At 45.8% G+C, this 24,633-nt stretch overlaps 1 protein-coding gene across 1 annotated transcript in view; it reads left to right on the top strand.

Moving 5' to 3' along the window:
* LOC126100948 (uncharacterized) overlaps positions 1 to 22,858 on the top strand; it is a 149,349-nt gene extending 126,491 nt beyond the window's left edge. The window contains exons 12-13 of the mRNA XM_049911609.1: positions 3,040 to 3,354; positions 17,578 to 22,858. Coding sequence (XP_049767566.1) covers positions 3,040 to 3,354; positions 17,578 to 21,710 — 4,448 coding nt within the window. The 3' untranslated portion in view covers positions 21,711 to 22,858. The remainder of the gene's footprint in view (positions 1 to 3,039; positions 3,355 to 17,577) is intronic.
* The last annotated feature ends 1,775 nt before the right edge of the window (positions 22,859 to 24,633 follow it).

The following is a 24,633-nucleotide window of genomic DNA, read 5'->3' on the forward strand; positions in this document are numbered from 1 at the left end:
ATCTTGTTTGTTCGAAGGGAAAGATAAACATAAGTATTTGTTACAAAGATAGTTGCTGACTTCAAAGCACCCACCAAATGTATATCCGTCATAGTTGATCATCACAGGCAACCGGTAATACAAATTCCCTCCTGTATTAAAGACACCAAAAATTTCCTGGATAGTCTGAAATACATGCTTGTCCCACTCCCACCATACACCTTGCTTGACACTACTGATCCCACCTCCCTCCATACCAACATTCCCCAAGTACATGGTCTGCCTGCTGCTGAACATTTCCTCAGTCAGCTCCCACCTGATTCCAAACCTATGAACAGCCTTCCTGCTCATCTTAATCAACTTTATACTTACCAACAACTGCTTCACCTTTGGGGGGGTGGGGGGGCAGACATTCAAACAGATCCGGGTGTATTGCCATGGGAACCAGGATGGCTCCTTTCTGTGCCAGCCTTTTCATGGCTCGCTTGGAGAGGGCTTTCCTGGAATCTGTAAGCCTTCAGCCCGTATTTTGGTTTAGATACATTGATGACATTTTCATTTTGACAGTTGCCATCCTTCCCATGTCAAACTTTCTCTCCCATGCAGTCGTTGCATTCGAGTCGAACATATTTATATGGATGCAGACTCTTCACAGCAATACATCGCCATTCTCACCTCAGCCTTCACTGGACATAATTAACCTAGCAGCCTAGTTAAAAAGTAGATTTCTCATGCCACCACATCCAATTCTAGTATGCTGATCCCTCCAAAAAACATCTTCAGAGCACACCACGTGTCACTTGGTATTATCCTAGTCTTGAATGTTTTAATCAGCTACTTTGACAAGGCAATGACTTCCTAAAATTCTGCCCTGAAATGAGATCCATTCTGACTGAGATTTTGCACACCACACCTAGAATAGCTTTTTGTCGCCCTCCCAATCTCCACAATATCATTGCCAGACCCTATGCTCCCTCTGCACCCATCTCCCTACCCTGTGGCTCCTACCCCTGCGACCATTCCCGCTGCAAGACTTGCCAGATGCACCTCCTACCACCGCTCTACCAGCCTTGTAACTGACAAAACATAAACTATCAAAGGAAGTGCCACCTGTGAAAGAACACATCATATACCAGCTGTTATGTAAACACTGTGCAGCATTTTACATTTCATGACTACCACCAAGTTATCAGTTAGGAAGAATGGGCATAGTGTGTACACTGGCAGCACGCAATGTCCTGTTACAGAGCATTCTCTACAACATAATAATCATGAGCTGGGTGCCTGATCACCACACGTGGCATCTGAATTCTTCTCCCAGACACCAGTTTCTCAGAACTCTGCAGGTGGGAACTAGCACTACAACATGCTCTAGGTTCTTGCCACCCACCTGGCCTTCATTTATGCAAATTTCTTCTGTCTCGGTATTTAGTAACAGTAACCATTCTGTTGTTCACTCTGCTTTAGGTTTCTGGGTTTTTCATTTTCTGACCAGTCTACTTTTCAATGCCCGCCCCCCCTCTCCACCTCTTATACAAGACATTGCACTTAGCTTTTCACTCATATTAATTTGTTCACAATATTTTAGCAATAATCTCTGTTGTACGTGTTAACTGTGTCTTCCACCTTTAAGCTCTCAGGTTTCCTAATCTTGTCCAATGCAGTCCCCAATAGTCAGTCTTCTCCTCTTATCCTGTTGGGTAAGTCTTCCCTGGCTGGCATTCTGTATGACTTTTCTGAAATCTAACCATTTTTCTAAACCTCTCTAGTCCTTTTCCTTCACACCTCTTCCTTACCTTTCAGTCCTCCTGCCAGAAGGAGCCACTGGCTCTGGAATCTTGCATACCTTAAATCTTTTGTGTGTGTGTGTGTGTGTGTGTGTGTGTGTGTGTGTGTGTGTGTGTGTGTGTGTGTGTTTTCTCCTGCTGCCACTTGGTGAGTACGTTTTTTAATCTATCCAATTACTTTGAATGGTTATTGTTATTCATGTGTACAGAATGAGTTTGTGTATCTTGGTTATCTTCTATGGAGGTGTGCCTTGACATATATCACATCATTGAAGTTTTTATTGTATATGTGGAACATGATGAGTCATGAATAAATTAAATTAAGAAGGCTTGGGCAAATGTGTTTGAGTAAGCTGGTGAAATAAAATATTCCGTCTTTTCAAAAATAGAGTACTGGCTCTTGTGTTAACATTATTGCTTTGTGTTCTGTATTTATCTGCTTTAATAACATAGCAGATTGGAGAGACAAACTTCCAGTATGTAACCTGCATTAGTGACAGAACTAGTTACATAATTTTGTGTTTGAGGTGTGCTCATCGGTGGGACTAACCATGTGCTAGTCATGCTTTATTGTATGTGGTTTGATTGGTGCATATTAATAATTCTTAACTGGATATTAAATGGTACTGACAATGAATAATCTCGACTTCCCTAATGAGTTAGACAAATAAACGCTTTGGATTTACTACCATGTGAGTGTGTGAGAAAGGTGCAATGTTTTGATCAGTGTCAGTCGTACAGAAATATATATATAAAGATTTCGTTGTACTAAAATATTCAATAAGTATTGTACATGGCAGTCAGAAACAGTCTGAAAAGCTTATAAGAATGTAGCAAGGTAGGTTGTGCTGAGAATGAATTGTTAAGAAAAAATTTGATATGTTCTGCCATTCCTGAGTTAATTAGCATTGTAGTTAACCAGTCAGCTGTTGCTTGTGTAAATTCAAGTGACCCACCAGATGCGAATTAGTGTCATTTGTGCTTATTGCATTGATGATAGTGCACAGGACTGCTGAGCTGTTGGCTCAGGTTCAGTCCTTACTATCATCTGATGCCCAATTTTTGTGTTGCTGTCTGGACAATGTACACTGGAATAACCTTACAGGCTTTTCAAACTGCTTGTGACCACCCTGTATGGTGTAAAACAGTATACTCACATCTCTTTTAAGCATGTAAACAAACAAGCCTAAAAACATGTCCTTCCCTAAAATATTTAAATTTATATTAAAATAAGTCTTCACTAAATGTGTGTATGTAAATTTTGTTTTAACAGGTGGAGTTTATAAAGCCCTCATTTTGGACTTCTGTCTACCATCTTCTACGTATGCTACAATGGCAGTCCGTGAAGTATTGAAATCAGACACATCATGCTACAGTCAGGCATTGCTGAATGATTACCATGTACCCACAGGCCCAAATGGGACTCCGAAAAGGCGATTGTCATCTGCAGAAAACGGAGATTCAGCATCTTCCTCTGTGAGTGAAGATGTGAAAACAGAACCACAAGATCAAGTAACATCTACAAAGCATCAAGTGTCATCTATATGTACAAGGGCTACGAAAAGGGAGAAGAAGACTACGGATTCAGGTGAGAAATCAGACAGTTATTCTGAGGATGGTGCTCCCAATAAGAAAAAGCTGAAGACTGAACAGAGTTTATCTGCATCCCATAGTACTAACATAAAAATTGATGTTACCCCTATACCAGAAAGGAGAACTAGGCGCAGCAGCAGACTGGTTGCTAGTGATAGTGAAAAAGATCCATCTGCAGTAAAGAATGTTATGGACACAAAAAGTCAGAGCACTGGAGGTGGAAGCAAGCAACGTCATGTAGATAAGGTACTGGAGACTAGTTTTCAAAGTGCTGTAGATTCTAAGCAGTGTGATTTAAAAGTTGACCGGTCTACAGAAAGAACTTCTGTAGAGGTGGTCCCACAAAACAATAAATTAAATGCCCCATTACAAGCCCATGTTACATCCTTGTCAGTAGGCTTGGAGGAAGAGACTGTAAAAAAGAAATTAGAAACTGAAGAAACTAATATAGAGGTAGGTTGTGACAGTGACATTATAGACAGTAAAGGCCATGAGTCAAGTAGGAAAAAGTTGAAAGTTAGTGTAAGTAATGACAGTGAAGTAGCTACACAGCATGACAGTGGGTCAGAAGGTTCCATAAATATTGCAGTTCAGGCTGGGAAGGTAGAATGTTCAGTTAGTTCTGAGGTCGGAACAGAAAATTCATCTGGTGCGTCATCAGAGCAAATGTGTGTAGAAAGTAGTATTACTAATACTCAAGTTAAAACTAGCATCACCAATACTCAGATTTCCAAAGAAACGCATCCATGTACACAAGAGTGCAATGTGATGTTGCAGGAAAAGACTGTTAGCTCAGTATTGTCTTCCAAATTAAATGGAAGTGAAACTACAGATCTGAAATCCACTGTTGGTACTGTGGAAAACGTAGTTTGTAGTTCATCTGAGAAGACTGAAATTTTAGCCAGTATTGGCTGTTCACATGAGACTGATGAGAGCTGTGTAAAAAGCTCTGTTCTAATGGAGACTGATACTGCTAAAGAGAGTCATAAGACTGATAGGTTGCAAATCCAATCAGACATTTCTAAAATCCACCCAGGGGATGGAAATGAAAGCACAAAATGTGAACTTTCTTGCAGAGAAAGTTCCGCATATAATGAAGAAACAGGAAACGTAAAAAAACCAACAGTGGAATGTGCAGAAGCATTGGTTTCTCCTTTTCGACATTCAGAAGGAAGTGAAACATCTCATTTAAGTGACACAGAAGTGAAACAAAACCTAAAACAAGGTAGTGGAAACACTGATGCCAGTGTGACTGATGGAGGGAGTGAGATTTTAAAGCATTCTGCACTGGATACTGTTGACCAACCTGATAGACAGACTGAGTCAGAGACTGAAACACAGATTTCATCTGTAAGTGAGATAAAGACTGATGTTGAAACAGTTGCTATTCTTTCACCAGTTGAAAACCCACACGTTACTGAAATAGGTAGTCAGGATGCTTCAGGGTCAGCGGTTTCAAGTACTGTTTTGTCCTCTGATTGTAAAGAGGACGAAAAGCCATCTCAAAAGAAACTGGGCCATACAGGAATCATACTTACAGTCACAGAAGAGGAGTCTCATTCCAGCTCTTACGAATTATGTAGTGCGGACTGTGCAGCTTCTCATAGTGGTTTCAAACATAAAAATATAAATAAAGAATCTTCTGAGTTGCACAGTGCTCCAGATTGTGAAAATAATGGGAATGGGAGTTTAAAGGAGCATGCAGAGAATTTTGACGAGTCTTCCAATTTGTCTTCATTGGATCAAGTATCCTTAGAGTCAACTAAAGAAGAGGGGTCAGTGGAGGTGGATATGAAGTCTAGGGATGGAAAACGCTCACTGTGCAAATCTGATGTTGCATTACGTGATAGTGCAGTTGGAAACCAGAATGTGGAGGATGAGAAAAATGAGAAAGAACATAATTGTGCAGATTCTAGTGTAAACTATTTTGTTGATACTAGTTGTAAAGTAGGCACAGAATCTCCACAGCCCAAAGGAAATCCATTGAATCAGAAAATATTAAAACCAGAAGAAGAGAGTAAAACTATCATATCTCCAGGTGCAGATTCAGTGCCGTCATTGAGTGAAGCAAAGTTGGTATCAGAACAGGAAGTCAGCACAGTACCTGATGAACATAATTCTTGCACACACAAACTTGAGAGGAATGAGTTGGATAAAAAATCTGATACTTCTGAAGTCCAAGAGGAGATAAAAACAGTTCTTACAGATTTGGTCACAGATGCTGTGAAGAATGAAATGGAAATTGTAAATGATGATGTTATATCTGATAAGTCAACTTCAGATATCAGTTCAAACTTACATAATAAGAATGAAAAGTCCCAAGAAGAATCAGTACAATCTGAGCAAAATATGCAAATGAAGAGTAAATCGTCACAGTTAAAAGTAAATGACCCGATTAAAGAAACAGTTGTCAAACAAAATTGGGACAAAGAAGGAAGCAAAAAGGAAGTGCATGAACCCTCTTCACAGACTGAAATGGATGTGGAAGTTGTGACACCTGTTCAGCAAGACATTGGTGGAGAAATGGAAAGTGTTGATGCTGCTACTGTGAAGACATGTCCTGAGAAATATGAAATGCATATATCATCAAAGGACAAATTGAAAGATTTGGTGGTAGATGACTGCTGTATGGAAAATAAGGTGCACTCTGTAGCTGAAGATTCAGATTCCTGTAGGGAAGTTCCCCTACGTGAAAATAAAGAATCAAGGTTAGACAAAACTACCTTGAAAACTAAAGCTCAGACTACTGTCACTGAAACTGGTAAATCCAATGTTTCTGAAGAAAATTGCACAGAACACCAGTCAAATTCATCTGAAAAAGTTTTCGAACAATCAGTTTTTGCTCTTAAAGCACCAGAAGATAATGTATTGTGCAGTTATCATAAACTCCATCAAGAAAGTGATAATGCTAAAGGCATGAGTGATACAGTGTCACAGGTTGCACAAAAGCAGCAGAATCGGCAAACAGAAGCTGAAAAGCAAATAACAACTGCCACAGAAACAAAATTAGTGCTGATGGCTGGAGGAAGTAAGATCTTTGATGGAAAATGTGGTGATAAAATTACATTTAAACTCATAGGGCTAAAACACAAACTAAATGAAGATGAGACAACTTATGAGAAATTGTCACCCATTGCTAACACCGAGGAATTGGTACCAGTTGAAGACTGTATATCTACTGCTCACCATTCAAGACCAGTTCCCAGCACTGTCACTGGGAAACACTGTGAAGAATCCAACATAGCACAAAATGCAGCAGTACCGAGTAAAGATGAAACAGTTGAATGTCTTGTGATGGGAAAAGATTTAGTGATACATATTGCTCGAAAAACTGACGAAGAGCATGATCATATATTTGCTCATGGCTGCGGGTCGAAAATACGGAAAATAGTACCAGATGTGACAGGAGTACACATGAAGGCTGAAAATGAGAACTGCGATACAATACAAGAAAAACTATGCCAGGAATCGAGTACTGTTGTAATAGAATGTAATGAAAAATTGCAATTGAATGTGCCAGATGCAGAGCCAGAGCAAACTGGGTCGATAGCTATCGAGAAAGAGCCAATGGAGGGATCCGATTCAAACAAAGAGCAAATGGACGCAGCAGGACCAAAGGAGCAGCAGGTGAAAGCACCTGCTGCAGAGGAGGAGCAGGTGGAGGCATCTGCTGCAGAGGAGGAGCAGGTGGAGGCATCTGCTGCAGAGGAGGAGAAGGTGGAGGCATCTGCTGCGGAGGAGGAGCAGGTGGAGGCATCTGCTGCGGAGGAGGAGCAGGTGGATGCATCTGCTGCGGAGGAGGAGCAGGTGGATGCATCTGCTGCGGAGGAGGAGCAGGTGGATGCATCTGCTGCGGAGGAGGAGCAGGTGGATGCATCTGCTGCGGAGGAGGAGCAGGTGGATGCATCTGCTGCGGAGGAGGAGCAGGTGGATGCATCTGCTGCGGAGGAGGGGCAGGTGGATGCATCTGCTGCGGAGGAGGGGCAGGTGGAGGCGGCTGCTGCGGAGGAGGGGCAGGTGGAGGCGGCTGCTACAGAGGAGGGGCAGGTGGAGGCGGCTGCTACAGAGGAGGGGCAGGTGGAGGCGGCTGCTACAGAGGAGGGGCAGGTGGAGGCGGCTGCTACAGAGGAGGGGCAGGTGGAGGCGGCTGCTACAGAGGAGGGGCAGGTGGAGGCGGCTGCTACAGAGGAGGGGCAGGTGGAGGCGGCTGCTACAGAGGAGGGGCAGGTGGAGGCAGAGCAGACGGATGCGGCTGCCGGCATGGGGGAGCAGACGGATGCGGCTGCCGGCGTGGGGGAGCAGACGGATGCAGCTGCCCGTGAGGGGGAGCAGACGGATGCATCTGCCAGAAAGGAAGAACGAGTGGGGTTGGTTGTTCCAGAGGAGGAGCAGTTGGATGCGGGTGCATCAGAGGTAGGAAAGACAGAGTCATTGGATTCGGGACTAGAGCAGACAGAGGCAGTTGGTGTGAAGGAAGGACAAAAGAAAGTGGTGGAGACTGGGTCAGCACCTGCAGAGCCAGTGAAGACTGTGACAGTGGAATCTGAGCAGAATTTGGCAATGGTTGTAGAGAGAAGTGAATCTGAGGCACTGACGAGGGCGCCAAAGCAACCTAATATATTGGTAGATGTTTTGGAACTTGCTCAGAGTGATGGAACAGTTACTATTCCAGACCAAACTCTGTCAGTGGCCAAAAAGAGAAACGGAACTGTGCCAGCAAATGCAGAAACTGGCCAGTCGGAACCAGCAGCTGACAACCAAGAGAAAATGGATGAGGTGGCTAAAGAGCAGGGTGAAATTGAGGTATTGTGTGAGGATCTAGAGAAAACAACGGCAGTGGATGAGAGGCCAGAGAAAACACAGACAGTGGCTGAGAAACTGGAGAATGTGTTGGGGACAGCTGAGGAAATGGAGCAACCAGCGACTGCAGCTGAGGAGCCAAAACTTTCAAAGACAGTGGTAGGGCAGGCAGAACGAAGGGAGCTGGAGAAAAAGGAGCCACCAGTTGAGGAGCTGGTGCAACAGGGAGTATCAGGGGAGCTGGAAGCTGCTGAGAAGCCACAGAAAATGGAGGTAATGTCTTCGGAGTGTAAGCACATTGCACCTTTAACTGAAGAACGGATGCAAATGATGCCTGTTGCTGAGGAATTCGAGCAAATGAAGGCAAGCACTTTGGAGCATTTGCAGATGGAGGCAACAGTTACGAAACAGAAGCAAACAGGGACAGTGGGCAAAAAGCAAGAAGAAATATGTGTGATGGCTGCAATGCCTGATGAAACTGAGACTGTTGAAATGAAACCAGAGAGAAACATTGCAGCAACTGCATCATCAGTGGAACTAAAGAAATCTGGGACAGTGAAACCAGAGAAAATAGAGATTGCAGCTGCAAAACCAGAAGGAGCAGGTACATTGTTGGCAACTGCTGAACAGTATCATGGTGAGACAGAGATTGTAGTTTCTGAATCAGACCATGCTGAAGTTTTAACGGCAGCTTTAGAACCAGACCAAGCTAAGGCAGCAGCAAGTGCGCAAGAACCAGACCTGAAAGAAGCAGCGGCAGCAGCAACAGAAACAATACCAGACCCAACTGAGGCACTAGCTGTACCTGCACCAGAACCAAGTCCAGTTGAGGTGATGGAAGTAGCAGCTACTGCTCCAGCACCAGATCAGACTGAGGTGACAGCAGCAGCTGCTGTTCCAGAACCAGAACCAGATGAGACTGAGGTGGCAGCAGGAGCAGCTGCTGTTCCAGAACCGGAACCAGATCAGACTGAGGTGGCAGCAGCAGCTGCTCCAGAACCAGATCGGCCTGGGGTGGCAACAGCAGGTGCTTCGGAACCAGACCTAGATGAGGTAGCAGCAGCAGCTGCTGCTGCTCCAGAACCAGACCTTACTGAGGTGGCAGCACAAGCTGCTCAGGAACCAGACCCGACTGAGGCGGCAGCAGAAGCTGCTCAGGAACGAGACCCAAGTGAGGTGGCAGCAGAAGCTGCTCAGGGACCAGACCCGACAGAGGTGGTAGCAGAAGCTGCTACTGCTGCAGCTGCTTGGGAACCTGACACAACTGAGGCACCAGCAGAATCTGCTCCAGAACTGGACCCAAATGAATCGATGGCGGCAACTCCGATACCAGATGCGACTGCAGTGGCGGCGGCGGTGGCAGCTGCTCCAGACCCAGACCTAGCTAAGACAGCAGTAGGTCTGCAGCCAGACCAAACTGAAGCTATGGAGCTAGCTTTCAAGGTACATGGAGATGAGGAACTACACGGAACGGAGGAGGCAGAAACAGTTGTAGACTCTGTATTTGTGGAGGCAGCAGCACCTGTGGAGTCAGATCAAACAGAGGCAATGGCGTCACATGTGGTGCTAGATCATAGAGAGGGAATGCTAGCTGATGAAGAGCGAGACCAAACTGAGGCAGTGTCACCTGCTGTAGAGCCAGAACAAACTGAGGCAGGTAGAGCTGCTATGAAGCTGGACCAAACTGAGTCAGTTGAAACTGCTGTGGAGCTGGACCAAACTGAGACAGTTTCAGCTACTGTGGGGCCATACCATACTGAGGGAATGGAAACAGTTGAAGAACCAGATAAATCTGAAGCAGTTGGAGCTGCTGCAGAGCAGGACCAAACTGAAGCAGTTGGAGCTGCTGCAGAACAGGACCAAACTGAAGCAGTTGGAGCTGCTGCAGAAGAGGACCAAACTGAAGCAGTTGGAGCTGCTGCAGAGCAGGGCCAAACTGAAGCAGTTGGAGCTGCTGCAGAGCAGGGCCAAACTGAAGCAGTTGGAGCTGCTGCAGAGCAGGACCAAACTGAAGCAGTTGGAGCTGCTGCAGAGCAGGACCAAACTGAAGCAGTTGGAGCTGCTGCAGAGCAGGACCAAACTGAAGCAGTTGGAGCTGCTGCAGAGCAGGACCAAACTGAAGCAGTTGGAGCTGCTGCAGAGCAGGACCAAACTGAAGCAGTTGGAGCTGCTGCAGAGCAGGACCAAACTGAAGCAGTTGGAGCTGCTGCAGAGCAGGACCAAACTGAAGCAGTTGGAGCTGCTGCAGAGCAGGACCAAACTGAAGCAGTTGGAGCTGCTGCAGAGCAGGACCAAACTGAAGCAGTTGGAGCTGCTGCAGAGCAGGACCAAACTGAAGCAGTTGGAGCTGCTGCAGAGCAGGACCAAACTGAAGCAGTTGGAGCTGCTGCAGAGCAGGACCAAACTGAAGCAGTTGGAGCTGCTGCAGAGCAGGACCAAACTGAAGCAGTTGGAGCTGCTGCAGAGCAGGACCAAACTGAAGCAGTTGGAGCTGCTGCAGAGCAGGACCAAACTGAAGCAGTTGGAGCTGCTGCAGAGCAGGACCAAACTGAAGCAGTTGGAGCTGCTGCAGAGCAGGACCAAACTGAAGCAGTTGGAGCTGCTGCAGAGCAGGACCAAACTGAAGCAGTTGGAGCTGCTGCAGAGCAGGACCAAACTGAAGCAGTTGGAGCTGCTGCAGAGCAGGACCAAACTGAAGCAGTTGGAGCTGCTGCAGAGCAGGACCAAACTGAAGCAGTTGGAGCTGCTGCAGAGCAGGACCAAACTGAAGCAGTTGGAGCTGCTGCAGAGCAGGACCAAACTGAAGCAGTTGGAGCTGCTGCAGAGCAGGACCAAACTGAAGCAGTTGGAGCTGCTGCAGAGCAGGACCAAACTGAAGCAGTTGGAGCTTCTGTGGAGCCGGACCAAACCGAGGCAGTAGGAGCTGTTGTGGAGCCAGCACAAACTGCGGCAGTTGGAGCTGAGCCGGACAAAAGCGAGGCACTTGGAGATGCCTTGGAGCCGGACCAAAGCGAGGGACTTGGAGATGCCTTGGAGCCAGATCAAAGCGAGGGACTGGGAGATGCCTTGGAGCCAGATCAAAGCGAGGGACTGGGAGATGCCTTGGAGCCGGATCAAAGCGAGGGACTGGGAGATGCCTTGGAGCCGGACCAAAGCGAGAGACTGGGAGATGCCTTGGAGCCGGACCAAAGCGAGGCACTCGGAGATGGCTTGGAGCCGCACCAAAGCGAGGCACTCGGAGATGGCTTGGAGCCGCACCAAAGCGAGGCACTCGGAGATGGCTTGGAGCCGCACCAAAGCGAGGCACTCGGAGATGCCTTGGAGCCGGACCAAAGCGAGGCACTCGGAGATGCCTTGGAGCCGGACCAAAGCGAGGCACTCGGAGCTGCCTTGGAGCCGGACCAAAGCGCGGCACTCGGAGCTGCCTTGGAGCCGGACCAAACCGAGGCACTCGGAGCTGCTGTGGAGCCGGACCAAACCGAGGCAGTAGTAGCTGCTGTGGAGTTAGATGTTATTAATTCATTATCAGCTGCTGTAGAGCCAGATCAGACTGAGACATTGTTATCTGCTTCAGAGCCTGATCAGACTGAGGCATTGCCAGTTGTGACAGAGCCGGATCAAACTGAGGCATTGCCAGTTGTGACAGAGCCGGATCAAACTGAGGCATTGCCAGTTGTGACAGAGCCGGATCAAACTGAGGCATTGCCAGTTGTGACAGAGCCGGATCAAACTGAGGCATTGCCAGTTGTGACAGAGCCGGATCAAACTGAGGCATTGCCACTTGTGACAGAGCCAGATCAAACTGAGGCGTTGTCAGTTGTGACAGAGCCAGATCAAACTGAGGCATTGCCAGTTGTGACAGAGCCAGATCAAACTGAGGCATTGCCAGTTGTGACAGAGCCAGATCAAACTGAGGCATTGTTAGCTGCAACAGAGCCAAATCAAACCGAGGCAGTAGGACCTGCTGTGGAGCCACACCAAACTGAGGCACTTGGAGCTGTTGTGGAGTCATGTGTTATTGATTCATTATCAGCTGCTGTAGAGCCAGATCAGACTGAGACATTGTTTTCTGAAACAGAGCCAGACAAAACTGAGGCATTGTCAGCTCCTGCAGAACCAGACCATATTGAGGCTGTTGGAGTTGTTGCGGGACTGTGCCAAACTGAGGCAGTGTCAGCTGTTGCGCGGTCAGGTCAAACTGAGGACATTGGAGCTGCTGTGGAGCAGGATCAAACTAAGGAGGCTGGAGTTCCTGCGGAGCCGGACCAGACTGAGGAGACTGGAGCTTCTGCGGAGCCGGACCAGACTGAGGAGACTGGAGCTTCTGCGGAGCCGGACCAGACTGAGGAGGCTGGAGCTTCTGCGGAGCCGGACCAGACTGAGGAGGCTGGAGCTCCTGCGGAGCCGGACCAGACTGAGGAGGCTGGAGCTCCTGCGGAGCCGGACCAGACTGAGGAGGCTGGAGCTCCTGCGGAGCCGGACCAGACTGAGGAGGCTGGAGCTCCTGCGGAGCCGGACCAGACTGAGGAGGCTGGAGCTCCTGTGGAGCCGGACCAGACTGAGGAGGCTGGAGCTCCTGTGGAGCCGGACCAGACTGAGGAGGCTGGAGCTCCTGCGGAGCCGGACCAGACTGAGGGGGCTGGAGCTCCTGCGGAGCCGGACCAGACTGAGGGGGCTGGAGCTCCTGCGGAGCCGGACCAGACTGAGGGGGCTGGAGCTCCTGCGGAGCCGGATCAGACTGAGGGGGCTGGAGCTCCTGCGGAGCCGGACCAGACTGAGGGGGCTGGAGCTCCTGCGGAGCCGGCCCAAAAAGAGGCAACTCGAACTCCTGCGGAACCGGACCAAACCGAGGCAGCTGGAACTACTGCACAGTTTTTCCGATGTGAAGTGGTTGGAGCTTATACAGATCCTGACCAAAGTGAGGTGGTTGCGGACCCCGACCTAATTCAGGCTGCGGGAGTTGTGCCAAGATCCACTGTGGCACTTGTGAATGCAGGTTTAACTGAGGCAGAGATGGCTATGACAGAGCCTAGGCAAACTAAAGAAGTTGCAAAACCAGTAGTAACTGATTTGTCTGTGGAGATAAATTTAACTGAGAAAATCGAAGCAGCAGCAGCAGAGCCTGGTGAAGTTGAGGCAAATCATATTGTGACAGCAGTAGCTTCAAGTCAGGCAAATATACCTCTGGAGTCGAACCAAACTGACACAATTGTGGGAATAGATGTAATGGAGAAAGTTGTATCAGGTGCAGAACTAGCAGCTGGACTGAAACCGTGCCAGAGTGAAACATCTATGCTGATAGAAGTAACAGAGGTAGGTGCTGCATCTTGTGAGTCAGACCAAACTGAGGCGTCTGCTGCCGAGCCAGGGCAAACTGAGGCGTCTGCTGCCGAGCCAGGGCAAACTGAGGCGTCTGCTGCCGAGCCAGGGCAAACTGAGGCGTCTGCTGCCGAGCCAGGGCAAACTGAGGCGTCTGCTGCCGAGCCAGGGCAAACTGAGGCGTCTGCTGCCGAGCCAGGGCAAACTGAGGCGTCTGCTGCCGAGCCAGGGCAAACTGAGGCGTCTGCTGCCGAGCCAGGGCAAACTGAGGCGTCTGCTGCCGAGCCAGGGCAAACTGAGGCGTCTGCTGCCGAGCCAGGGCAAACTGAGGCGTCTGCTGCCGAGCCAGGGCAAACTGAGGCGTCTGCTGCCGAGCCAGGGCAAACTGAGGCGTCTGCTGTCGAGCCAGGGCAAACTGAGGCGTCTGCTGCCCCCACGTCAGAGGAAACTGAGGCGTCTGCTGCCCCCACGTCAGAGGAAACTGAGGCGTCTGCTGCCCCCACGTCAGAGGAAACTGAGGCGTCTGCTGCCCCCACGTCAGAGGAAACTGAGGCGTCTGCTGCCCCCACGTCAGAGGAAACTGAGGCTTCTGCTGCCCCCACGTCAGAGGAAACTGAGGCTTCTGCTGCCCCCACGTCAGAGGAAACTGAGGCTTCTGCTGCCCCCACGTCAGAGGAAACTGAGGCGTCTGCTGCCGAGCCAGGGCAAACTGAGGCGCCTGCTACCCCCAGGACAGAGGAAACTGAGGCGTCTGCTGCCGAGCCAGGGCAAACTGAGGCGTCTGCTGCCCCCACGTCAGAGGAAACTGAGGCGTCTGCTGCCGAGTCAGGGCGAACTGAGGCGTCTGCTGCCGAGCCAGGGCGAACTGAGGCGTCTGCTGCCGAGCCAGGGCGAACTGAGGCGTCTGCTGCCGAGCCAGGGCAAACAGAGGCGTCTGCTGCCCCCAGGTCAGAGGAAACTGAGGCGTCTGCTGCCGAGCCAGGGCAAACTGAGGCATCTGCTGCCCCCACGTCAGAGGAAACTGAGGTGTCTATTGCCGAGCCAGTGCAAACTGATGCGTCTGCTGCCGAGCCAGGGCAAACCGAGACGTCTGCTGCCCCCAGGACAGAGGAAACTGAGGCGTCTGCTGCCCCCAGGTCAGAGGAAACTGAGCCGTCTGCGGCCGAGCCAGGGCAAACTGACGCATCTGCTGCCCCCACATCAGAGAAAACTGAGGCGTCTGCTGCCGAGCCAGGGCAAACTGAGGCATCTGCTGCCCCCACGTCAGAGGAAACTGAGGTGTCTGCTGCCGAGCCAGCGCAAACTGAGGCGTCTGCTGCCGAGCCAGGGCAAACTGAGGCATCTGCTGCCCACAGGTCAGAGGAAACTGAGGCATCTGCTGCAGAGCCAGGGCAAACTGAGGCGTCTGCTGCCCCCAGGTCAGAGGAAACTGAGGCGTCTGCTGCCCCCAGGTCAGAGGAAACTGAAGCGTCTGCTGCCGAGCCAGGGCAAACTGAGGCGTCTGGTGCCCTCAGGTCAGAGGAAACTGAGGCGTCTGCTGCCTCCAGGTCAGAGGAAACTGAGGCGTCTGCTGCCTCCAGGTCAGAGGAAACTGAGGCGTCTGCTGCCGAGCCAGGGCAAACTGAGGCATCTGCTGCCCCAATGTCAGAGGAAACTGAGGCATCTGCTGCTGAACCAGGGCAAACTGAGGCATCTGCTGCCCCCACGTCAGAGGAAACTGAGGCGTCTGCTGCCGAGCCAGCGCAAACTGAGGCGTCTGCTGCCGAGCCAGTGCAAACTGAGGCGTCTGCTGCCGAGCCAGCGCAAACTGAGGCGTCTGCTGCCCCCAGGTCAGAGGAAACTGAGGCGTCTGCTGCCCCCAGGTCAGAGGAAACTGAGGCGTCTGCTGCCCCCAGGTCAGAGGAAACTGAGGCGTCTGCTGCCCCCAGGTCAGAGGAAACTGAGGCGTCTGCTGCCCCCAGGTCAGAGGAAACTGAGGCGTCTGCTGCCCCCAGGTCAGAGGAAACTGAGGCGTCTGCTGCCCCCAGGTCAGAGGAAACTGAGGCGTCTGCTGCCGAGCCAGGGCAAACTGAAGCATCTGCTGCCCCAACGTCAGAGGAAACTGAGGCATCTGCTGCCAAGCCAGGGCAAACTGAGGCGTCTGCTGCCCCCAGGTCAGAGGAAACTGAGGCGTCTGCTGCCCCCAGGTCAGAGGAAACTGAGGCGTCTGCTGCCGAGCCAGGGCAAACTGAGGCGTCTGCTGCCCCCAGGTCAGAGGAAACTGAGGCGTCTGCTGCCTCCAGGTCAGAGGAAACTGAGGCGTCTGCTGCCGAGCCAGGACAAACTGAGACGTCTGCTGCCCCCAGCTCAGAGGAAACTGAGGCATCTGCTGCCGAGCCAGGGCAAACTGAGGCGTCTGCTGCCGAGCCAGGGCAAACTGAGGCGTCTGCTGCCGAGCCAGGGCAAACTGAGGCGTCTGCTGCCGAGCCAGGGCAAACTGAGGCGTCTGCTGCCTCCAGGTCAGAGGAAACTGAGGCGTCTCCTGCTGCATTGGAGTTGGGGACGACAGAGGTGGCAGCTGTTTCTGACGAAAGTGGGACAACTGTGGAAGCTGACCAAAGTAGGACTCCAGTGGCCACCGCAAGGCCCAGCGAAACTGGGGCTCTGGTGGACACTGCGGGGGCAGGCAAAATTGTGGCTCCGCCAGCAGCAGCAAGGCCAGATAAAGCTGGAAGTTCTAGTGTGGCAGCACAGCCAGATGAAAGTGAGTCACCGACAGCACTTGCAGATTCAGACAAATGCGAGGAACCAGCAGCCACAGGAGAGTCTGATCAGTTTGATGATTTGGCAGTAGCTGCACAGCCAGACAAATCAGAAGCTGCTGCCACAGAACAAAGTGGCACACCTAAGAGTTTTGTGGGTGTTGACAAATTCAAATTATGCAATCAAGTAGACAGTTCTGATAAATTGAGTTCATCAACTGAACGATCTTCACAGGCAGATCAGCAGTTACCACCATTGACTGATTCAGATCAAATAAAAGCTACAGAATCAAGTGTAACGCCTGAAATTACTAAGGAGGGAAGCTCAACAGATAAAGTGGAAACAGGTGATACAGGTTTGGTATATCACAGTTCCTCATCACTGAAGAGAAAGGCAGTTTCTCCGGGATCTGATGCAGATAATTTAAAAGACTATGTGAAGCCATGTAAACTGGTGAAATCTTCTGATATTCCTGATACTACTTCCAACAAAATGGAGAAATCATATGGTTCCCAAGAAGTAGGGGAGGATGTGAAAATATCGGACATTAATGTCAAGGAATGTGAATTAGTTGAGAAGAAAGAAAGCGATATTTCTTCCACTGCTGTTTCTACATTATGTATGGAAGAAACACTGTCTTCAGTTGATAGAGAACATGAAGAAAGTTCCTCATTAGGGATGGGAGCTACAGAAACAGAACAACTTTCAAAATCTGTTGCTGATACCTTATGCAGTAAAATGGCTGACACAGATAAGGAAGCATGTAATTCTCCATGTAACATTGATTTAAAGAAAGAAACTGCAGAAGGAACTGAACATACATTGCCAAGTGTGGAATTTGAAAGAAGTGTTGCAAATTCTTTGTCATTAGTTAGAGATAGTGCTTCAGAGAACATAGGTCCTTATGTTTCTAGTGTGCATGAAGAAGTAAATACAAGTTGTGTTACTGAGGAAATTTCTGATGTAGACCAGACATTAAAGGCCACAAAAGTGGAAAATGAAGTTTTTCCGTGCAGTGAAGAGTCTAACGAAATATCAGTTCACCATGAGAGGTGTCACACTGAACAGAGTTCTTCTGTGACACCAGAACTTAATTCTGATATATTGGAAAGAAGTTTAGAGGAAAATGTTCTGAAGAATAAAGTGGCAGGTGATTTGCTGTCATTGGAGAAAGCAGATACATTAGTGGATCTTGAGTCTCAACCTGTCTGTGCTGCAGAGACTGAAACAACTAACAGTGTGCAACCTTTAACCTGTAAATCTCAAGAAAAATGTCAAAGTCAGATAACACCTAATGTGGATATTTGTGCAACTGTCCAAATTGCTGGTAATAAGAACTCATTTTCTGATATTACAGATGGGCAGATGGAAATTGAAAGTAAGCCAGGAGGGGAAACACCAGAACCTTCTGCTTCGGAGATAGAAGAAAAGGACAAACCATCTTCAGAGGTAACAACAGAAACTGCAATGGTTTTGCCTCTACATCCAACACTACATTCTGAAGAGATCATTCCTATGGATGTTGATAAAAACGTGCAGTCAGTAACACCAAGCGAATACGGCATAATTTCCAAATCTAGTTTGACAGAAAAGTCAGCATTAGACATAGAAGTAGCAGTCGTTAAGATAGAGGATGCTGTACAGTGTGAACCAAATATGACAAATGTGGTTCCTCAGGCATCCAATACTGTCAGTGCTAGACAGGAGCAGCTGCATGCGGCAACAGATGCTGCTGCAAATCTGTCAGCATCAGCAGAAACCAAACTAGGACTTGCCAGAGAGTTATCAGATATTATGGGGAAGAAAGAAGTATCACCGAAATTTGTGGATGTTTTCCCACAGTCAGTACAAAACACAACAGTGTTACCACCAGAAAAGACATTGTCCATTTCTAACACTTCTGCAGAATTAATAACAAGTTCTACGGTGCCTTTGTGTGTAGAGCCAATCCTTACATCTGATGCACTGACGAGTCAAGCAATTACATCTACAAAGGATAAAGTGCCAGATCAACAAAATGTGACAAGTCCTCTCACAGCCAGTGCCACCATTATAGATGAAGGAAAGTTCCCTAAAGACACAGTTGCTGTGCCATTGCCATCAGATGATGTTGAAATGTCAAAACCGAACATTAATCCAGTAGACAATTCCTTAGAACCATCAGATGGTTCTCCATGTAACATACGAAAGACACAACAACATGAAACAGAAACTTCCAGTGTGAGGGTGTGTCTTCAAACTGACAGCTCAAAACATGTATCATCTTCAGACAGAATGGATACAAATTTGGAAACAGTGCATGTAGTTTTAAGTACATCAGAAATAGCACCAATGAGCCCAGTTATGACAGTCGCATCCAGTAAAACTGAAGAAATTAAAGCACTGGAAGAACTAAAGGCTCAAGGTGTGGTGCCTCGTGAAGAAACTACTGCAGAGATAGCTGCATCATCAGCTATAACAGAAAATAAAGGAACTTTGCCAGCAGAAGAGCATTGGGGCAAGAAAGAGTTACTTGGAGACAGAAAGCCTGCAGTTAGCTCTAATAAACCTGTAAATGGAAAAACAGAATGTAAAAATATTCTCATGGCTACCTCAGTAAGTGTAAAAGCCACTTTGAGCCCATCAGAGTCTGATGAAGTATGTGAAGAAACAAGTCAAGTCGCCATTGAAGGCACCATAATTTCAGATGGTGCGGTTAGTACTCCAAATGCAAAAACAGATTCTGAAGTTGGGCATGAGAATGTAGAACAGGTAAAGCGAACAGGAGAAATTGTCCTTGAAAAGGGCAACAAAGCAGGCTCTGAATCCTTGCCTAAAATGGATGTTCATCAAACTCACAGTAGACCAGAGCCATTAACCCAGCCAGAAAGTGCACTTTCAGTTGCCCCTAATGTTACAAAAAATTTGACGAATGCAAAAACAGAAGTAGAGGAACTTCAGATGCCAGAAGTTGCATTTTGTTCAGATAAATTATCAGGTGCAAGTGAAGTGGGAACAGACAAAACGCCCTCAAGTATTAACACACACACATCTAAAGCAGCTGAGTTGTCCAAAGAAACAACTAATGAGACAGGAACAGCCATGCTGGATTTGAAGGAATTGGCACATTCACAGGCAGATGAGACTCTAGTGGCAGAGAGGACATTTGTATCTGATGATGAAGCTGAAGTCAAGTCTGAAGAACCTAAATTGTGCACAGTAAGTGAAAATAATGTGACAACTTCACAGACAGTAACACAAACACTTGAAGTGACGGAATCATCAGAAACCGCTCAATCCATGAAAGCACTGACAAAACCATCAAACAAATCTACTGTAGTCTCATCACATTCTGAAGCAGAAACGTCAGTTGTAGATGCCAAGTCTAAAGTAGTTACATCAACAGTAGAGATTGTTTCTGAAAAACTTAAAAGTATGGTGCCTCCACTAAATCAGTTTACAGGTGAGCAGGTAGAAATGGCTTCTGAAGGTACAGAACAGGAAATGAAAACTACGGGACTCCAGATTCCTCGAGGAACGACTGAGGTTCCTGGTGTACCAGGCTTGGACATAACTGCTCCTGCTGTATTAAGTTCACAAATATCTCAAAATATGATGCTGAAATTGGAAAAAGACCAGAAAGAAACTGAAACTCCAGTTTCTGAAACAGAAATTCTTCAGCAAGTCGACCGGTGTTTGGAAACTAACGAACCATCAAACATGTGTGTAGATAAGAATGAGTTAGAAACTACATCATCAAAAGCTCTGAAAACTACTGTTGAACCAAATAAGTTGTCAGGCATAGAAATGCCATTAGGAAGTACTACATTGACTGCAGATGTGCAGGAAATTGAAGCACCACATACTCCAGCAGTTAAATCTGAGGAAAGTGTTGCACATGCCTCGGATCAACTCTCAGAACACCAAGATTGTGGGGGCAAAAGAAAATTCTCTCAAGAAAGATCTTCTGAACAAGCGGTAAAATCTGAGGTAACAAAGCGGACTGTTACTGATGTGCCTTCAGTGTTAGATTGTGAGATACCTGCAAAGATGATTGAATGTGTTCATGCAGAAACATCTTCAAACAAAGAGCAAGGTCAAAATGCACAAAAGACATTCATTGCTCCTGAATTGGCCTCATCATCTGTCCATGAATCGTCAGAAATAGTGAAAGATTCTGTGACACAATTGGACTCAAGTTGTGCAATGCCAGAAGAAGTAGAAACGGCATTTACTTCAGAATCAGAAACTTCAACAAGATCCAAACTGGTGGCAACTATAGAAATGGAAGAAGAGAGGCAAATGATTGTAGTAAAGATAGATAAATCAGGTGAAGTAGAGCAATCCTTAAAGGGGAATGATACACAGAGTGTAAAAGTATCATGTGTGGAATCTGAGAAAAGGTTAGCTTCACAGCAAGCTATATTAGAAAAGACAGAAAAATCATTACAGTCTTCTGAGGTGCCAACATCTACAGGTTTAATAAGTGAAGAATTATTTGTAAGAAAAACAGCTGATGATACATCTGAATTGTCTGGCAAAGCCTCAGTTAATCAGGGCAGTGTAAGTATTTCAATTACACCAAAGTCTTCTGATGAAACGAGTTTGTTTGAAAAGGTGGCTACAAAAGAAATTGGAAGTGATGGTATCAGTGCTAGTCAAAATTCTCTTACAGCTAAGAATAAAGCTTCTGTGGATTGCAGTACATCAGAATTTGTTCCTGAGAAAACTGATTCAGAAACTGCTGAAACTGAGACAGCAGGTGAAATTTTGCTTCAATCAAGTGACCTAATTAAAACATCAGAACATCATTTTATGAAGGAGAAAACTAATGAGGAAACCGTTGAATTGTGTGCAGCAAGTAAAAAATTTAAAGGGACAGAATTATGCTTAGCCGAGGAAGATGTGCCCGATTGTGACAAAAAGGTGGATCAAAAGTTGGCAAAACAAGAAAAAATACAGGATACCCCAACAAATGTTGACTCTGTATTACTATCTACATCTTTTCAGTCTTCTGTTGAAGAAAAAGTAATTGAAAATTCTGAAAGTAGTTTAGGCACAGCTGGCAATCATCTTTGTCAGTCTGCCGCATCAGAGGAGTCAAAACCTGATGTAAAATGTGTCAGCAGTGAGGATGATGGTAATTCATGTGAAAAGGAAGATACAGAAAAAAATCAGACACATTCACCAACTTCAGATCCATTGGCAAAGGAAAATGAAAGTGATTCACAAGCTCGTGTTAAACATAAAGCCAACAGTGATACTGATAGTGAACGAACAGAAGTTTCAATAAAAAGAAAAGTCTGGGAAAGTGAAACTGAGACTGAAGTTAGCCCTAAAAAAGTAAAGATTGATGACTGTAATATTGGTATATCGTCTATTTCTGATTCCCAGTGTTCTAAAAGTCCAGAATCACTAAAGAGGAAGAGTGCAAGTGATGATGCAGAAACTGGTGATCATGAAAGTAATACTGAAAAGAAAAAACCTAAAGTGGAAACATCAGAGCAGTGATTTTTGTTGTTGGTGATACCAGTTCAGAGGAATTCACACACATTCCAAGTTAAGTTAGTTTTTCTTTGTTCATGTGTGTTATGGAAGAGTTAATTTATTTATGTATAGGATTTGTTTGTGTGTTTGATGCCAGATGTTAATACATTTTGGTGCTTTTTGCACGCACATTACTATACAGTCAGAGGTCTTTTTTCCTGTGGAATATGTTAATAGTGTCTAAAAGACTCTGGAATTCTTTCCTTCTCTGTGGGTAATTGGAAGGGGTTAGCATGGGATGGGAAAGTGGATGATGTGAAATAGAGGTACTGTGGTATTCACAGGTTTTATATGAAAGTATATATATTATATGAACTATTGAAATTATATATAATCCAACAGTATTTACATGTCAAGTGAAGATCTGGCTGAACTAGAACTGTTTTGTAAAATTGCAATAATAATCAGTTCAACACTCCTTGCCATAGTTTTGCTGTTACATAAATTTGGGTTTTGCTCCCACGTCTAGTTTTATGCAGCATCCAAGTACAATGTGTCTAACTTTTTGTAGGAATCAGTTTTCACAAAGATTCTGTATTACAGGTTTCAGGCATATTGCATTTGAACTATGTGATATAATTTAGTCTTCCACTGGCAGAGTTTTTAATTATTTTTTATATGTTAATGCAGGTTCCTACAGTTCCTATGTCTTCAGTTTTGTATTTGAAATAATCTCAGCCGTGTCGCCTTTGTCACTAGTCAATCTTCCATTTGTGAGATAGACTGATTTAATTACTACTTTAATATTTTTATGCATTGTCCAAACAACAGGTTTTTGAAGCAACTTGTATTTCTGTCAATCTCTTCATTAAAACTTTTCTTGACGCATGTTTATATACACACCTCTGCATTTATGTAGCAAACGAAAGAACTACCATTTGTAATTACCTGAATTTTCTTTATTTGCTTCATATATTTTGTTCTTTATTTGCGATGTACTGTTAGTTTGTAATGACTTTGTCTCTTAGTGGAAAGTTTATATGTAGTACAATAACACATCCTGTGTAATATGATGGACAATTTTTGTTGTACAGGCTACTTATGTTCAGACACTTTACATCTGCTGTGCTGCAGATAATTGGTCAGGATGAATAAAATACATTTTATACCAATCATTAGTTATCATTAAATGTGATGTGTGATGTTTATTTTTGTTTTCCTCACAAATCCTTTATAAACAAGCAGAATATATAGTAAAGCAACATGTTACTTGAACAGCAGATTTGGATGAACTGTAATTTGTGTTAAATTTCTAAAACAAGTTAACAGTTGTTACAATAGCAGAAATAACAGAATGGTTCAAGAAACAAAAATTAGTGAAGGCACCTACTCACCTGTAAGGCATTCAGCTAAGCATGGCACTAGTACAAAACAGTTACCAAGTTTACTTAGCTTGCTTACTTAATATGTTATATGATGTCATCATCTTGGAAGATAGAAGGCTAAGAAAGGGTAGAAACAAAAAGTAGTAGTAAGGTGTAAAGGAGAGTGGAATGATAGTCATGGTCAGATGTTATGGCAACTAAGCAAATTTATTGTTACTATTGACATGACTGTAAACAACCCTTAAATTTGTGGAACATAGGTAGATTAGAGATGGAGCGTGTTTGTATCTAAATTTCTCACTGGAAAGGTTATATTCACATCATTATCATATGAAAGTGAACACTGAGCTGACAGCTTTTTTCTTCACTATCCCCATTCACGTTGAACTACAGAGTACGAACACTACACTAATTACTCCCAGATGGAGTACAGAATCATTACTGTAAGAAAAGAAAACTACTCACTGTATAGAAGCAGCATTGAGAAGATAATAGGCAGGTAAATGAGAAAACAAAAAAAAGACGAAAACTACATAGGAGGGAGGCAAAGCAGGGCAGATGATTACTTGGTTTTAATGAAATGTGTGTGCAAGTGCTTTAAGAGTGCCTCAAAACAGTATCATAATGTGTTACGAGACAGATAAGGTAGAGTACTTAAGGAGTTGATTGTTTTAAATTGAGAAATGAAAAGTAAGCAAATACCCTTATACCTATGTAATTTAACCTAAATGAAAAGTTTTAAACACCACTTTTACTCCTGAATTTCAAGTCCATTTAAGAGGTCCAAGAAGTCATAGCGTTTAATTTTCAGAATAACTCCTTTGTTGAATTTGAAGGATTACACCACAAATTATATTTGGAGAGAGAGAAACTATGTTATGTAAAACAGTCCAGAATTGTATCTGTGTGTCTATAGAAAAGATACTTTTTTTGCATGAAACTTTTAACATCTTTAATAAAGTAGTAATATCCTTTTGAAATTTCAGTTTGGACTACAGTTTTAAAATGTACCATGTCTTTGGGAGTAGTGTGTTTCAAAGTGGTACCTAGGGTAATATTATAGATTCAAGAAAGAGTAAGTGAGGAGGACTGCCGTATAAAGTACCAAGTATTAATTTTTGAGCACTAGCAAATTTTATGGAATCAAAAGTGTAAAGTATGACACTGCAGGTGAAAGAATCACACATGTTCACAGCAATTGGTGCTTACTCAGATTTGTAACAGGACTTTCCACCTAAACCACAATTTTCTGTTTGGAATCTCAGAGCAGGTAGAAGTAAATCAGTCCTGTACTCAGGCAATGAGCATTGGGTAAGAGACGGGAATCCTGTGTTGTTATGGGTAAAATGATTTGATTTGCTTTGCTTTTTCGCCAACCTGTTGTCAAGTGTGTATCTGTATTGTGTGGATGAATATATTGGCTGCCTCTTTAGCAAAGAAACAATGTCAGAATTCTTTCTTGGAGTGTATATATGTGGGCAAGTTAGTAAATTGCTTGTGTGCTGCTTTTTGGTTAAAGTATACAGTGCATGGCAAAATGGCACTACCCAAAACTGGCCCCT

The sequence above is a fragment of the Schistocerca cancellata genome, chromosome 9 (genome assembly GCF_023864275.1).
Source record: "Schistocerca cancellata isolate TAMUIC-IGC-003103 chromosome 9, iqSchCanc2.1, whole genome shotgun sequence".
Lineage (NCBI taxonomy): Eukaryota > Metazoa > Arthropoda > Insecta > Orthoptera > Acrididae > Schistocerca > Schistocerca cancellata.